This window comes from Chenopodium quinoa, unplaced genomic scaffold (assembly GCF_001683475.1).
Source record: "Chenopodium quinoa cultivar QQ74 unplaced genomic scaffold, ASM168347v1, whole genome shotgun sequence".
Lineage (NCBI taxonomy): Eukaryota > Viridiplantae > Streptophyta > Magnoliopsida > Caryophyllales > Amaranthaceae > Chenopodium > Chenopodium quinoa.
This window is the reverse complement of record NW_018742529.1, coordinates 48,067-63,622: the sequence shown is the minus strand read 5'-3', so window position 1 is coordinate 63,622 and position 15,556 is coordinate 48,067. Positions and strand designations below refer to the sequence as shown.

Sequence of the window (15,556 nt, the reverse complement as noted above, 5' to 3'; positions counted from 1 at the left end):
AAAATAAGGTGAATTGAACTGCTCTAAAACGAAAAAGGAAAGAACTAACAGTGTTAGGATTCAATAAGGGTATTTCATAACATCTTATCAAACCTCAAAGGTTCGTGATGATGAATTTCTAGAAATATGTGGGAATCCCATGAATTATTGAAAACATAAGAGGTACCTCATGTATAAATCGTTTAATTTTTGAATTTCCAAATAGGATTAATTTATTTACGATACATACCGTACAATCTTCACCCATTGCTAGAGACATACAATAGTATTTAATACGAGTACAAGATTCATACATTAGTATAATAATACAAGCTAAGTAATAAACTAATGAGTAGTTAATAAATTTTATGCAGGATAAATTAGAATCCTTGAGATTAGATATTCATACAAGAAATTACAAATTCGAAAGTTTAATTCAAAGTTTTGAATCCGGTCGAGAGTTTCTTCACAAGCATTGGCCTCAAAGCATTGTAAGCATTTCAATTTTTTTTTTGGTTGATTTCAATTCTTTGACTTGTTTAGCTGTTCACACTACCCAAAACAAAATACATCTTTTTACTCTTAACAAATAAAAAGAAACAGAAAGAGTAGTAAGTTAATGCATAAAATTATAAATTTCAATTCTTTAACTTGCTCACACTTATTTTATAAATCAATATCATGAATCATTTTTATTTTTATTTATTTTTTTTATTTTTTTTTTTGAGGAAGAATCAAAATGTTTTAATTGATTGCTATATCCATTTTAAAAATTTATTTTTTAATAGAGGATTAAATCCTTAAATACATTTTCTGCAATTAGAAATTAATATTGTACAATTTCTGCATGTCGTTGACAATAATTTCATTGTGTGTTATAAGTTTAAACTAGCATTATACTTTGAATTTATTAGCTAATTACAACTGGCATGTATTTAAAAAAAAACGTGGAATTGGTACGTAAAAATCATATAACTTTCTTCATTGATTAGGCTAACTGCAAAATTTATTAACATTTACAATCTTTCATCATCAATAACTAGATAAATTCTTTTTTTTTTTTTGAAGAAAAATAACTAGATAAATTCTAAATAGATTTCAATCTACATCCATATTTTCTACCATGCTAGCTATTTACAAACAATTCTACATGTATTTCTACTCATATTTCAAAATATATATATATAAGTAATTCTACCTTTGCCACTTTCTTGCATGATAATTGGCTAATTGCCATAAGATATGTTGTACATGGTTATTTGGCTTATTGAGTACTTATATATACAGAATGAAAGCCTAGAGGTAAAAGAATCGAACCCAAAGATAGAGTTGGTTGAAATAAAGAGGAAAATTCCGGGTTTGATTGAGCAATTAGGTCATGGGAAGATGAAATGGGCGAAAGAGAAACAAATCTTGAAAGAGCTTGAGCATCTCCAAAGGAGGGAGGTGTTACTTGATGGCAAAATTAAAGAAGCAGAATCTAAAATTCCGTTTTCAATACATAGACCTCGTCACAATTGGTACTATGGTTCTATGAATAAGTATGATTTGAAACAACATCTCCATGTAAGTTTTTCTTATTAATAACCAACATATTCACTTTATTAAGGTTATGTTTAGATCACCTTATTTTTGTTTATCTGATTTTTTTTTTTTTTTATCTGATGTGATTGAATTGTCTAATTTGACTAAACTTTGACTTTATATGTAAGCTAAACTGTAATATAAGGAAAAAAAATATCAAACGGAGTTTTAATAGATTTGTACTATACATTAATGTATAAATTACAAATATTTTTCATAAATATTTTATTGGGAAATTAAAGATATATAGCTATAAAAAACGCACAATAAAGTATGTTCAACACTTATCTTCATTTTGATCTGATTTAATCTAAACTTATTTTTTGGCTTGCACTTAAATAAGTAATAGGGTAAATAGCCTAAGTTTTTGTATTAGTTTGCTATCTGAATTGGATTAAGCTATAAACAAATGGCATGACGATACAATAAATTTGCATTGACATGAAGTTTTCTCATTGTCTCAACATAGAGATGTTTGAAGGAAATTAAGGATTTTGAAGAACAAGAGAAGGTTGCAAAAATGCAGCGCATACCACAAATGGTTGAATTAGAGAAACAGATTTCATCTCTTGAGAATAAACACAACATTTTAAAACAAGAGGAACAAATAACAAAAGATTGCCTTTTAGCTCTTGAAATCCAAGTGAAGAAGCAGGTATATGTATATTTTCTTAGTATTATTACATCAAATTACCTTAATGACTAATTATAAAATAATTATGCTTATTATGGCAGATTGCTCTTTATGAAAGATATTGCAAATTACAAAAGAAGGCACAAGAGCTTGCAACACAGAAAAAATTAGATACCCTTGAAAAATTGTCCCTTAGAGAGGTTAGTGTTGTTTAAATAAAGATTTAGCTATTGAATTACCTTTTTTTTCCTTGGATGTTTTAGTTATTTGTGATTTAATTTGTTCGTTCCTTGTATATATACATGTTTAGATCGAAGAGTTCATGTCTAGATGGACAAATGACGACGAATTTCGAGCTAATTATATAAGAAGTATTGAGCTATCCCTTGCCAATCGAGACTTATGTAGTGATGGAAGAATGTTGTTGGATCCATCGGAAATGATAATAGCTTCAAGTACATGCACAATTTAATTAATAACTTTGGTATCGGGTTTGAACTTGATTTATATAAAGTCGGTCGCATGCATCTATGTTATATGGCCGTGTCGCACCATTTCAACAAGTACGTGGTCCACCCAAAGGAGTTTAACACAAGCACTTAAGCTAAGCCTAAGAAGATCAAGATTTTGAAGAAAGTGCTCCTTTAATTTTGAAATTTGTGATGTTCTAACATCCAATTCCAAATAAGCTAATTATCAAAGAGTGTAGTGAAATTTTTTTTTTCCTTCTTTTTTTGGTGGAAGGAAAAATTATAATGTCTGTACTGTGTACTCCACTCCGTAAGTGTTATTTGTCTAATTGTATTCCCTCCGTATTATTTATTCGTATATATAATTGTATTCCTTCTGTTTAATTTTGTTTTTCTTGTTTCAATCTTGCACTACTTCTATTGCATACATTTAAACAATAACATCTTTAACACCCTATCATAACTTAATACAAACTTAGAGAAAGAAGAGAAAAAATAAAAAAAACCTCAAACTTGTACAAGTACAATAACTAGATGCGTATGTACTTGGCCTTTAGACTCTAGTTTTCTTAATTCTTATCAAGGTTTAGGCCTTGTTTGGTTCACCTTATTTTTACTGATTTGATCTGGTCTGATCTGATTGTCTGATTTGACCAAATTTTGACCTTAAGTGTACGATAATTTATAAAGGAAAAATATATCAAGTGGGATCTTGTTAGATTCATAATAATGTGTAGTTTATTAATATGTAATTTTCACAATTTTTTTCATTACGAAATTAAGAATATTTAGCGATAAAAAAACCGCACATAAAACAATGTTCTGATCTGAACTTATTTTTCTGATCTGATGTACTTATTTTTTCTGAAACAAGTAAAAATAAGTTAAACTAAACAAGGCCTTATATGGAAGTTGACACGGAGTACCTATAATTTTAATTTCTTAACCCTTTTTATTTTTTTTTTAATATTTAAACTTTTTACTGAAGATAATGGTTAAATTGATTCAATTGAGAGAATTCCTAAGCAAAGCTACAACAGAAATTGAAAAGTAGTAAGTTTCAAAAAAAAAAAAAACAGAAATTGAAAAGTTCTTTGATATCCCCTAGGCTACGAGTCTGTTGTTGATGATAGCAAAAAATGGAGAAGTCTACAAAAAAGGATAAACGCCCTGACAAACAACTTCTTGAATTGGTGTTCTCTTGGTCAATCAAAGATGTTCGGTCTTTTTATTTTTTTGTACTTGGTCTTTTGGTATATTCGTGTGTACGTGTTTGTGTGTGCGTGCCTATCCTATGCTTAACTTTGTGTATTATAATGTTATCTTATCGCCACTTTGTTTTGCTCCCTCAATTCCGTAAAAACATTTTTCATAGCATGGTTTTAATTTATTGGTTTAGATGTAATAATAGTAATCCGTATAGTTAAGGTTTCTACTCATTTTAGGATGGAGAGAGTATATTTAAAGTTACATTATACCTTAGATGAAATCAATGAATTTTTAGAATATAATTAAGCCTATATATAATTCCAGTCTCGTGGGCTACTTACTTATGCATTATAACATGTTTAATTTACTTCAAGTTCAATGATAATCTGTTATCTTTATGAGAATATGTATAATAATTGTTTCATGTTTTTCAATCTTCATAATAAACTTCAGGTTAAGAAAATACCAGACATTTTCGTATCTAGTACACACTACTTAAGCTCATTCAAGATGTCACTTATAGAAGAGACTCGCGCTGAATACTGTTCCGGTGTGGAATCAGTTGCTCAAGCCCCTGTGTGTGAGATATCACACATTTGGTTGTCCAAGCACTACAAGCCCTCTAAAAAAAGATTCATCTATGACATTCTTAACAAAGCGATAACAGATGCTGAAAAACATAATAATCGACATTACTACGAGCCACAATCTGGTGATATATTTGCTATAACAAACCGGAGGCCTAGAGGTATTCAAGATTTAATCAGATTTGATAAATCAGTTCATATTGCATTTGTTTCCAAGACTGAAGAAATTACACCTGTAATCGAGATACTGTCATCAGAATGTATTGATCGTCAGAGATTGAATAAAAAGAATGAGAGGCTTTTTGTTACTTACTTGATGAATATGACAACCAATCTCAGAATATGGGCTGCACTACATACTGATCCTAAAAGCGCGAATTTAGGCCTGATTCAGAAGGTGCTGCAATACAACCCTTCTGTAAGTAAACAGGCCTGTTTTTTTTCCTGTTTTTTCTGAAGCTGATACTGATACTTATATTAATAAATCGATGTTTCTAATTTCCCTTGGAATTGATTGAAGATATGTGGTTATCAAATCAGGTCGATGATGATTGTTCCTTATGTATATCAAATGAAAGATTGTCTGATCTAACCGGCTCACTCGGATTAGATGAGTCTCAGAAAGAAGCTGTTCTGAGCAGTATTTCCTTGAGAAAATGTCTGCATCAAATGTACAATGTGAAGCTGATTTGGGGTCCACCCGGAACAGGAAAAACGAAAACAGTTGCTTCTCTTCTGTCTGTACAACTTAAGCTAAAGTGCAGGACACTTACTTGTGCTCCTACAAATATAGCAGTAGTTCAGGTTGCTGAGAGGCTTATGAGGCTATTCGTTAAGTCCCTTGTCTACGACACTTATGGAATGGGAGAAATAGTCTTGTTCGGAAATGAGGAAAGAATGAAGATCAATGATCACAAGGATATCCAGGACATATTTCTTAAAGATCGCATGGAAATCATTGATGAATGTCTTAAACCTACTGAAGGTTGGACTTACAGTCTGGTATCGATGATATCTTTGCTCGAAGACCCTCAAGATTTGTATAATTCTTACTTGGTACCGGATAATAAAAAGAATGATAGTGATAAGGAAGATGAGGATTCTGAGAGTAATGGAAGTGGTGATGAAAATGTATGTGGTGCTAAGGTGGAAGCCGCGAGTGTAGACAAAGAGGAAGGGGCAAGGAGTCGTACCAAGAAATGGAAGGAAATTATTGATCAGTCCTAGAGAGCGAGCAAGAAGGAAAACAGGAAGAGCCGAAAAGGTAATTTCCAAGATAAGCATTCGAAAGAGGATGGTGAAGCTAGTGATGATGTAACAAAGACTGAACAAGTTTTGACATTTGAGGAGTTTGTGAGAAAGAAGTTTTGCTCTTTAGCTAATCAATTAGTATTTTGCGCGGAGAATCTCTGTACTCACTTACCAACATCATGCTTACCGTTAGATGTGGCGAAACAGATGATTAAGCTTGTTGATCTACTTAGGACAACGCTCGAATATGCTAGAAAAAATGGTTGTCAGTACTCTGAACTGATTCTGACAAAAAAGGAAGAAATCTTACCTGTACTGAACTTGCTTCAAGAACGATTTCCTAAGCCTAATATCACTGGAGGAATAAAGGAATTTTGCTTAGAAAATGCGCGTTTGATCTTCTGTACTGCTTCAAGCTCGATTAAAGTGAAAACTCGAGTTGAGATGGTGGTCATAGATGAAGCTGCACAGCTTAAAGAATGTGAGTCAGCCATTCCCTTACAAATTCCTGGCCTTAGAGTCGCGATTCTCTTTGGCGATGATCGACAACTCCCTGCCATGGTTCAGAGCAAGGTCAGCTGTTATATGTTCTTACACAACTATTACATATTTCTGCTTAGAATTCCCCTGCTTTTTTAACCTGTAAAACTCAGAATTTTCACTATTTTAGGTGTTGGAAAAGATGAACTATGGAAGGAGCCTGTTCCAACGGATCGCAACACTAGGGAAGAAGAAGCACCTCCTCAACATACAGTACAGGATGCATCCTACAATAAGCTCATTTCCGAATAAAGAGTTTTATGAGAACAAGATTGTAGATGCACCAAATGTCAAAGAAATAAGCTATGCAAAGAATTTTCTTAAGGAAGCTATGTATGGATCATATTCTTTCATTAATGTGTCTAATGGAAAGGAGAATTTCTTCAAAGGACATAGCCCAAGGAATTTGGAGGAGGCTGCATTTATTGATCATATTATTGCAAAGCTCTTTAAAGGTATGATTCAATCTAAGCTAGTTTGCCACTTTTAAATAACACGGTGCTTAGTCGAAACTAATAACTTGTAAAAATAATATGTTCCTTTACTTGCAAGATTGTGTACATGAGAATTTGATGTGCATACCTATATTAGATCGATTTATTTATTTGATTCGCCACTGTATGCAGACTATTATCGCGTCACAAACAAGAAGGTGACTGTTGGAGTAATATCACCTTACAAGGGTCAAGTAGGTTTACTTCAAGAAAAACTCGGGAAGAAATACATAAAACATAAGGAAAATTTTTGTATCAATATTCGTTCTGTTGATGGATTTCAAGGTGGTGAAGAGGATATCATAATAATTTCAACTGTTCGATGCAATGGAAATGGATCAGTTGGGTTTCTTTCGAATTGTCAGAGAACAAATGTAGCTCTCACCAGGGCAAGGTACGTCTGACTACAGATATTCTAGCTTCCGAAAACATGATCAAGTAATGTACTTTACTTTGTTAGACTGTAAACTTAATGATAGCTTTTTTATTTACTCTGGTTCAATTCTGGTATAAAACATGTAGGTACTGTCTGTGGATTGTTGGAAGCGGGAGTACTTTAGGCAATAGTGGATCGGTGTGGAAGAACCTTGTGTTCGATGCCAAAACTTTAGGGTGTTTTTATAATGCAGATGATGATACAGACTTTAACCAAGCTACATTAGCCGGTAAACCCAACTTTTTTCGGTATCTAAAACTTGAGAAAGCAAGATGGAAGGTGAGTTTCATCAGTAATAGTCTGGCTGTAATATATCCTCAGGAAAAAAAGGGCAGTACAGACTGTTAAAATCGAGTATTAAACTAGATATATGCCTATATGCAGGTTAAGTTTAGTGACGAGTTTAGGATCTCTATATCAAGCATAAACAGCATTGAGGTACAAAAGCGAGTTAAGGAAATGCTGCACAAGATCTCTGATGGCTGGCGTCAGTCCAATTCTGATGAGAAACTACTGATGAATGTCGCCGGCATTGATTATGGCGCGGCTACTGAATTGTTGGAGCTATACAAGGTTGATGAGAAGCTAGCTCTTGCTTGGACTGTTGACATTCTTAAGGAAAAATCTAATTTACACACAAGTTATCAAGGTTTGGGACGTATTACCAACTTTCAAGATTCCTAATCTTGCTCAAAATCTTAGTGTCCTGTTTGGAAGATTTACTGTGAACTTCATGAATCGTTGCAAGTACAAAAGTTTTGAAGGGTATGTATACCTTATTATATACGAAGTATATTTTTTTCGCAAATACAGTATGTTTTGAGGCAATGTCATACTTATTTTTGGCCTATATACTTGTGTTTATATGTTACAAGAACTTGGTTGTACCGATGTCATGGTCACTTCAATCGTCGTACACGGTTTATAGTACTCTTATAGCTGATACTGCTGAATGTTGCTTGACAAATCGATTAGCTGCTATGAATATAAGAGAAAATCAAGAAGACTCAAGCTCAGATATATTTTTATAACTCTGTATGTCGTTTTATGTGTATTGTTACATGTATACATTTGAACATCTTCAAATCAGAGTGAGGCGTTGTTTTTACTTTGTTCTTATAATTAAAATTTGACCATTAATATATTTTTTACATGAAAATTTTGTTGTTCTTTGGATACATGCTTATTGATTACCTCCTTAATCTTTTGTTACCTGGTCTTTTTTGCAGAAACAAGTGGAGTCGGTTCTAAATCTATAGAAAACAAAATCACAAGGCTGCTAAATAGACTTGCTTTTGAATTATTGAAGTTATAATCTAGATATTATTTTGGTGATAAAACGATTATATAAGCACTAATCATCTTGCTTGTGGACGTTACTAACTTACTATTAACTCTAAATGAAAGTGAGTATATGTAGTATATGTTGTGCGACAGCGGAAGCAAAGGTCGAAAACAAACAAGAAAACAATAAAGAAATTCAATGCAAACAATAAGAACAACACCAAGAATTTACGTGGTTCACTATCGATGTGATAGCTACATCCACGGGCACCGAGATCGAATGATTTCACTATAAACTGGCAAAGATCACAAAGATTACAATGAAGAACTTAATCACTCAAAGTATTCTCTCTCTTGTGTTTCTCTCACCATCACCCTAATAATAATAATAGGAAGTTTATATAGTATTGACTCCTAATTAGAATATACTTAGGTTACAATATCACAAAAAAGATAAATATTAAATTCGTAACCGCTGAAAACCCAGATCGCCCGATCGGGCGAAGGCCCGCCCGATCGGGCGCGAGAGCACATCTTTTCCAACAACCGAAGTACTCAAGAAACCCCTTCCGCCCGGTCAGACCGGGCAATGTCCGCCCGATCGGGCGAAGGCTCGCCCGGTCGGGCGAAGGCTCGCCCGGTCGGGCGCGAGAGCAGTTTCTTCAACGAATTTGCCAGGCACCTCTTCTTCTTCCGCCCGGTCAGACCGGGCAATGTCCGCCCGATCGGGCGGACAAAGCTACGAAGTACGAGTCACCTAATATACTTATCAACAATCTCCACCTTGACGAGAACTCGTAGTCAGCAAACAACCCCATCAAGACATAGTGAAAAAACATCTCAAGCCAAACCCGATGCAGGACTCATGCATAAGCCATACATCCCGATAAGTCTTCAACCAAGACCCATCACATACTCGTCTCCAAGTATAACAACTCATAATGCTCCACCTGCATCACAAGCCCCGGGCAAGCTCCACCTTAAGGCCAACACACCTACACCAGGAGCTCCCCAACTTCGCCCCTCAGGGGCCTACTACATCACGTAGTAATCAATATTTAGCAAGTCTAAGCAATGTTTAAACTTGCTAAACGGAACAGGCTTAGTGAAGAAATCAGCCGGGTTGTCAGCAGTCCCAATCTTCTTCACCTTAATCCTCTTGTCAGTACGCAAGAAATGATACCTGACATCAATGTGCTTCGTCCGATCATGGTGTACTTGATCTTTAGCTAAGCAAATCGCACTTAGACTATCACAATACACTGTAGCAAAATCCTGTGCAATACCCAGTTCACCTACTAGGCCTTTGAGCCAAATAGACTCCTTAGCTGCAGAAGTTAAAGCCATATACTCAGCTTCAGTAGTTGACAACGTAACTGATGACTGCAATGTAGACTTCCAACTAACCACAGAACCACCCAAAGTGAACACATAACCAGTCACAGACCTCCTGGTATCCACATCAGCTGCATAATCAGAATCACTGTACCCAGTGACCAAGCATTCCCTACCATTCCCGTACACAAGACCAATATCAGTTGTCCCTCTCAGGTAGCGAAAAATCCTTTTCACCCCTTGCCAGTGTTCCCTCCCAGGTCGAGCCATAAACCTGCTTACAACACTAACAGCATGCGCAATATCCGGCCTAGTACAGACCATAGCATACATCAAACAACCAACCGCGTTTGCATATGGAACTCTAGACATATAAGACAACTCCTCCTCTGATTGAGGTGACATAGACAAAGACAACTTACAACTAACAGTAGTTGGCGTACTTATAGGCTTCGATTTTTCCATCCCAAAACGAGACAAAATCTTTTCAATGTAGCTTTTCTGAGTCAAGAAAAGCTTACCTCTAGCCCGATCCCTGTAGATCTCCATACCCAAAATCTTCCTAGCTGCACCCAAGTCTTTCATGTCAAACTCCGAGTTAAGCATCTCCTTTAATCTAGCAATATCAGATTTATTCTTTGTGGCAACCAACATGTCATCAACATATAACAAAAGATAAATCATGGAACCATTATCCAGCTTACTATGATACACACAGCAATCATATGAATTCCTGTCAAAACCTTGTGAAACCATAAAAGAATCAAACCTTTTGTACCACTGTCGGGGGGATTGCTTAAGTCCATACAATGACTTTAGCAATCTGCAGGCATAGTGTTCCTTTCCAGGAACTTCGAATCCTTCGGGCTGCTTCATCAGAATCTCCTCCTCCAAATCGCCATGAAGGAAAGCCGTTTTAACATCCAACTGCTCCAGCTCAAGATCAAAATGTGCTACAATTGACAATAACACACGGATAGAAGTATGTCGAACCACAGGTGAGAATATCTCAACAAAATCAACCCCTTCTACCTGACTGAACCCCTTAGCAACTAGCCTAGCCTTAAAACGTATTTGCTCAGTTTCCGACAACCCTTCTTTCTTCTTGTAAATCCATTTACAACCCACAAGCTTCCTCCCTTCCGGTACCTTTACCAGTTCCCACACTCTGTTCTTGTAAAGAGACTGCATCTCTTCACCCATTGCGGCAAGCCATTGCGCAGACTCACTACAACTAATTGCTTGTTTATATGTGGCAGGTTCAAATGACTCTACATCATCAGCTACACTCAATGCATAACCTGTCATCGCATCAACACAGCAATTTCTTCCCTCCATCTCTTCAATCAATCTAACAGGCTTCTTGATAACTCGTTTAGGCATCTCAAGAATGGTGTCAGGTTGACTAGATGACCCCTGATTAGATTGCTCCACCTCATCCCCAGAGTTAGAATGAGTATGAGTAATCTCAGGTTCAGGAGTACCCGGCACTGGAACATCAGCATCATCATCAATATATTGTACCCGAGGTAAATCAGCAATGGTAGACTGATGTACCTCAAGTACCCCATCTGTCTGTAATAAATTGTCTCCTTCCCTTCTCAAATCTGAAATCTCTGCATTTTTAATTGAATACATGGTGTTTTCATCGAAAGTAACATCCCTACTAAGAATGACCCGACCCTCCGAAGGTGAAAAAATTCTAAACCCCTTCACACCATCCCCGTACCCAACAAAACACCCCTTCTTGGCTCGTGGATCCAGCTTACCCTCAATAACATGATAATAAGCAACACAACCAAAAATCTTCAAATTCGAAAAATTAGGCAACTTACCACTCCAGATCTCAAACGGAATTTTGGAATCAATTCCAGAATGAGGACCCCTATTAATGACATAACAAGCTGTTAACACAGCTTCACTCCAGTACCTCCTCCCAGGCCCTGCATTAGAGAGCATGCATCGAACTCTCTCTAGCAGTGTCTGATTAACCCGTTCTGCTACACCGTTCTGCTGTGGTGTCTTCCTGACAGTATGATGCCGACCTATACCCTCATCTGCACAGAACTGATTAAACTCGTCTTTGCAAAACTCTAGCCCATTGTCCGTTCGTAGCTTCTTGATCTTCCTTCCTTGTCGATTTTCCACCAAAGCTTTCCATTGCTTGAAAACTTTGAAGGCCTCATCCTTTGACTTAAGCAACCTAAGCCATGTGTATCGGGACTTGTCATCAACAAATGACACAAAATAGTGGTAACCTCCCATACCTTCAACTCTAGATGGACCCCAGCAATCTGAATGGATGTAATCGAGCACTGCATCAGTAATGTGAGCACCCTTGCTGAACTTTGACCTGTGTTTCTTACCAAACACACAATGCTCACAAAATTCAAGGTTGGCAACCTTGACCCCGGATAGAAGACCCCTCTTGGACAATAGCTGCATCCCCTTCTCCCCCATATGACCAAGCCTCATGTGCCAAATCTTAGTCATCTCCTGGTGAGATACAGATGCGCAAACCGCAGAACTAGGCAGTGTAACACCCTCAAAAACATAGAGGGTGTTCCTTTTGATACCCTTAAGTACCAACTCAGAACCTCTGAAAATACACAACTCCCCATCTGAAAACACACCATTGTACCCCAAGTCATCCAGGGTACCCAATGAAATCAGATTCTTTCCTAAAGCAGGAACATGCCGTACATTAGTCAAAGTTAACCTCCGCCCATCAACAGTCCTCAACCTCATGGAACCAATACCTGTGACCTTACATGGAGCATTGTTACCGACTATAACCATACCCCCATTGCGAGGTTCATATGTATCAAACCAATCTCGACGTGGACACATATGGAACGAACACCCCGAATCTAGAACCCAGTTATCAGATAAATCATCAGACCTAGCAGAACTGACTAATGCTAAATCTTCCTCTGAATTATAGCTCTCATTCGGTTTCTCTTCAACTACAGCAGCCTGGGACTTGTTTTTCCTCACCGGACAATTATTCCTAAAGTGACCCGGTTCTTTACAGTAATAACATGTTTTAGTAGTAGTTTTACTAGATCCATCCTTGCCGTTTCCAGCACCCGACCCAGCATTGTTCCCCTTGTTAAACCCCTTATTCTTTTTAGACTTTCCGGACTTAACAAACAACCCACTACCATTATCCCCATTATCACTCGTAGCTTTCATTCTGAGTTCCCTAGTATGAAGTGCTGCCTTCACTTCTTCTAAGGTTATAGAATCCTTACCAACAACAAAAGACTCTACAAAATTCTCAAAGCTAGACGGTAGAGATACAAGTAAAATCAACGCAGCATCCTCATCATCAATTTTAACATCTAAATTACGTAAATCAAGCAAAATAGAGTTAAGTTTTTCTAGATGTTCCCGTAAGGAAGTACCTGACTGCATCCGGAGGCTAAACAACCGCTGTTTCAGTAATAATTTGTTGGTCAACGACTTAGTCATATACAATGACTCCAGCTTCAGCCACAATCCAGCCGCCGTTTCCTGATCAGCAACCTCCGTGATGATTTGATCATCAAGACTAAGTAATATGGTAGAGTGTGCCTTCTCTTCCATAACTTCTAACTGCGAGTCAGTCGGTCCGTCTCCTGACTCCGAAGTAGTACTCTTTGGAGCCAACGGACGCCATATCTGCTGTTGTTTTAACAGAGCCTTCATCTTAATTTGCCATAGCCCGAAACTATTTTTCCCGGTAAACTTCTCAATTCTTATTGTTGAATCTCCTGCCATTGTTATCTTCAAGAAACTCTCCAAGGATTGAACCTGAGCTCTTGATACCAATTGTTGTGCGACAGCGGAAGCAAAGGTCGAAAACAAACAAGAAAACAATAAAGAAATTCAATGCAAACAATAAGAACAACACCAAGAATTTACGTGGTTCACTATCGATGTGATAGCTACATCCACGGGCACCGAGATCGAATGATTTCACTATAAACTGGCAAAGATCACAAAGATTACAATGAAGAACTTAATCACTCAAAGTATTCTCTCTCTTGTGTTTCTCTCACCATCACCCTAATAATAATAATAGGAAGTTTATATAGTATTGACTCCTAATTAGAATATACTTAGGTTACAATATCACAAAAAAGATAAATATTAAATTCGTAACCGCTGAAAACCCAGATCGCCCGATCGGGCGAAGGCCCGCCCGATCGGGCGCGAGAGCACATCTTTTCCAACAACCGAAGTACTCAAGAAACCCCTTCCGCCCGGTCAGACCGGGCAATGTCCGCCCGATCGGGCGAAGGCTCGCCCGGTCGGGCGAAGGCTCGCCCGGTCGGGCGCGAGAGCAGTTTCTTCAACGAATTTGCCAGGCACCTCTTCTTCTTCCGCCCGGTCAGACCGGGCAATGTCCGCCCGATCGGGCGGACAAAGCTACGAAGTACGAGTCACCTAATATACTTATCAACAGTATATGGTTATACTAGTTTCTAAATAGATGTTAGTTTGCACTTGTGGTCTTGTGACAGTGCTTCAACGTTACGTGGTGGTATGCGAATTATTTGGGAGCCCTTTTCACCGAAGAATTGCCCAATTACAATCTTAAATTTTAGAACAATACGAAAATGCTAAAGATTACAAATGTGAACAAAAGTTAGGCTTTTCTATATAACGCTTGTCCTAGCTACTACATATGCTTTTGTTATGCCCAGCATAGAAGTATCTTTATTTTAAGCCTTAGATATTTATTTAATTTAGCTTCAAGTAAGAAATGAAGTCCCTCCAACCACCCCTTTAATGCTACCGCATAAAACTAATACCAACCTCGAGATTGAGGATTATGAAATTCCTAAAGAAACAATTGTCCTTGTAAATGTTCGGGCCGTCGCTCGTGACCCAGACATTTGGCCCAACCCACTTGAATTTCGACCTGAACGATTCCTAGACGATGATGTAGACATCACGGGTCAATGGGTCATGATTTTAGTATGTTACCCTATGGAGCGGGTCGAAGGATATGCATGGGTGCACAAATGAGCATAAATTTGGTTACGTTGATGTTAGGTCATCTATTACAACACTTTGACTGATGCACACCAAGTGAAGTTAAGCCAGAAGATATTTCAATGGCAGAGATTCCAGGAGTAGTTAGTTGTATGGCCACTCCTCTATAAATTGTGCCTCGTCCAAGGTTACCATCACACTTGTACAAAAGAATATTAGTTGATATGTAATGTAACTACGGCATTAAGCACATTATATACTAGGCTATATTTCATGTTTCGTGACATTATGTAACTTGTTCACATAAATTTTTTTCCGTGAAACAATATAATAATTAAGCATATTTTGCTAAATGTGTAGTGTCATGTAACAATCACATGCACCTAGAATTAAATAATCAAAGTCGTCAAAAGTAAACCCTACTTAGTTGTTATATTATTTTAGACACTTCGAGTGTTGTTATTTAGAAAGAAAGTAAGAAAAACCCTCAAAAGTAAATGAGCCGTAATAAATGATAATAAGATACGTGTCCAATATTATACATAATATATTTATATACCCTCTGTTTCTTTTTATGAAGTATTTTTCATGTGTGGCGAATTTTTTTTTGTAAGAGAAGAATAGTCAAAGCGTAAAAAATTGAAGGAAGGGGCTAACGGAGGGAGTAGTCTCTCACGTTTGTGGCTACACATGATGGTCGTTGCAACTTGGTAGCTCATTCGGTCGATCCCTTAAAAAAATTGCTTTTGATTCTTCATGATTTACAAGAA

At 36.9% G+C, this 15,556-nt stretch overlaps 2 protein-coding genes across 2 annotated transcripts; both read left to right on the top strand.

The window, feature by feature from the left end:
* Nucleotides 1-1,221: 1,221 nt before the first annotated feature.
* Nucleotides 1,222-3,173, top strand: LOC110720046 (proton pump-interactor 2-like). The gene is made up of 4 exons (XM_021899051.1): nucleotides 1,222-1,545; nucleotides 2,033-2,218; nucleotides 2,299-2,397; nucleotides 2,508-3,173. Exons 1-4 carry the CDS (start codon nucleotides 1,222-1,224, stop codon nucleotides 2,667-2,669), a joined length of 771 nt encoding a protein of 256 aa, XP_021754743.1. The 3' UTR covers nucleotides 2,670-3,173.
* A 633-nt stretch (nucleotides 3,174-3,806) lies between these two features.
* Nucleotides 3,807-8,215, top strand: LOC110720044 (uncharacterized ATP-dependent helicase C29A10.10c-like). Its single transcript, XM_021899050.1, is given in 9 exon segments — nucleotides 3,807-3,905; nucleotides 4,330-4,881; nucleotides 5,004-6,287; nucleotides 6,385-6,709; nucleotides 6,881-7,142; nucleotides 7,271-7,463; nucleotides 7,569-7,814; nucleotides 7,816-7,953; nucleotides 8,060-8,215. Coding segments are annotated over 9 exon segments (3,255 nt in total).
* Nucleotides 8,216-15,556: the final 7,341 nt, after the last annotated feature.

Coding starts and splice junctions, on each gene's coding strand:
- LOC110720046 (XM_021899051.1), top strand. CDS start 1,222: ATGTTGTACATGGTTATTTGGCTTATTGAGTACTTATATATACAGAAT. Junction 1,546..2,032: donor ATTTGAAACAACATCTCCAT/GTAAGTTTTTCT, acceptor GTCTCAACATAG/AGATGTTTGAAGGAAATTAA. Junction 2,219..2,298: donor AAATCCAAGTGAAGAAGCAG/GTATATGTATAT, acceptor TTATTATGGCAG/ATTGCTCTTTATGAAAGATA.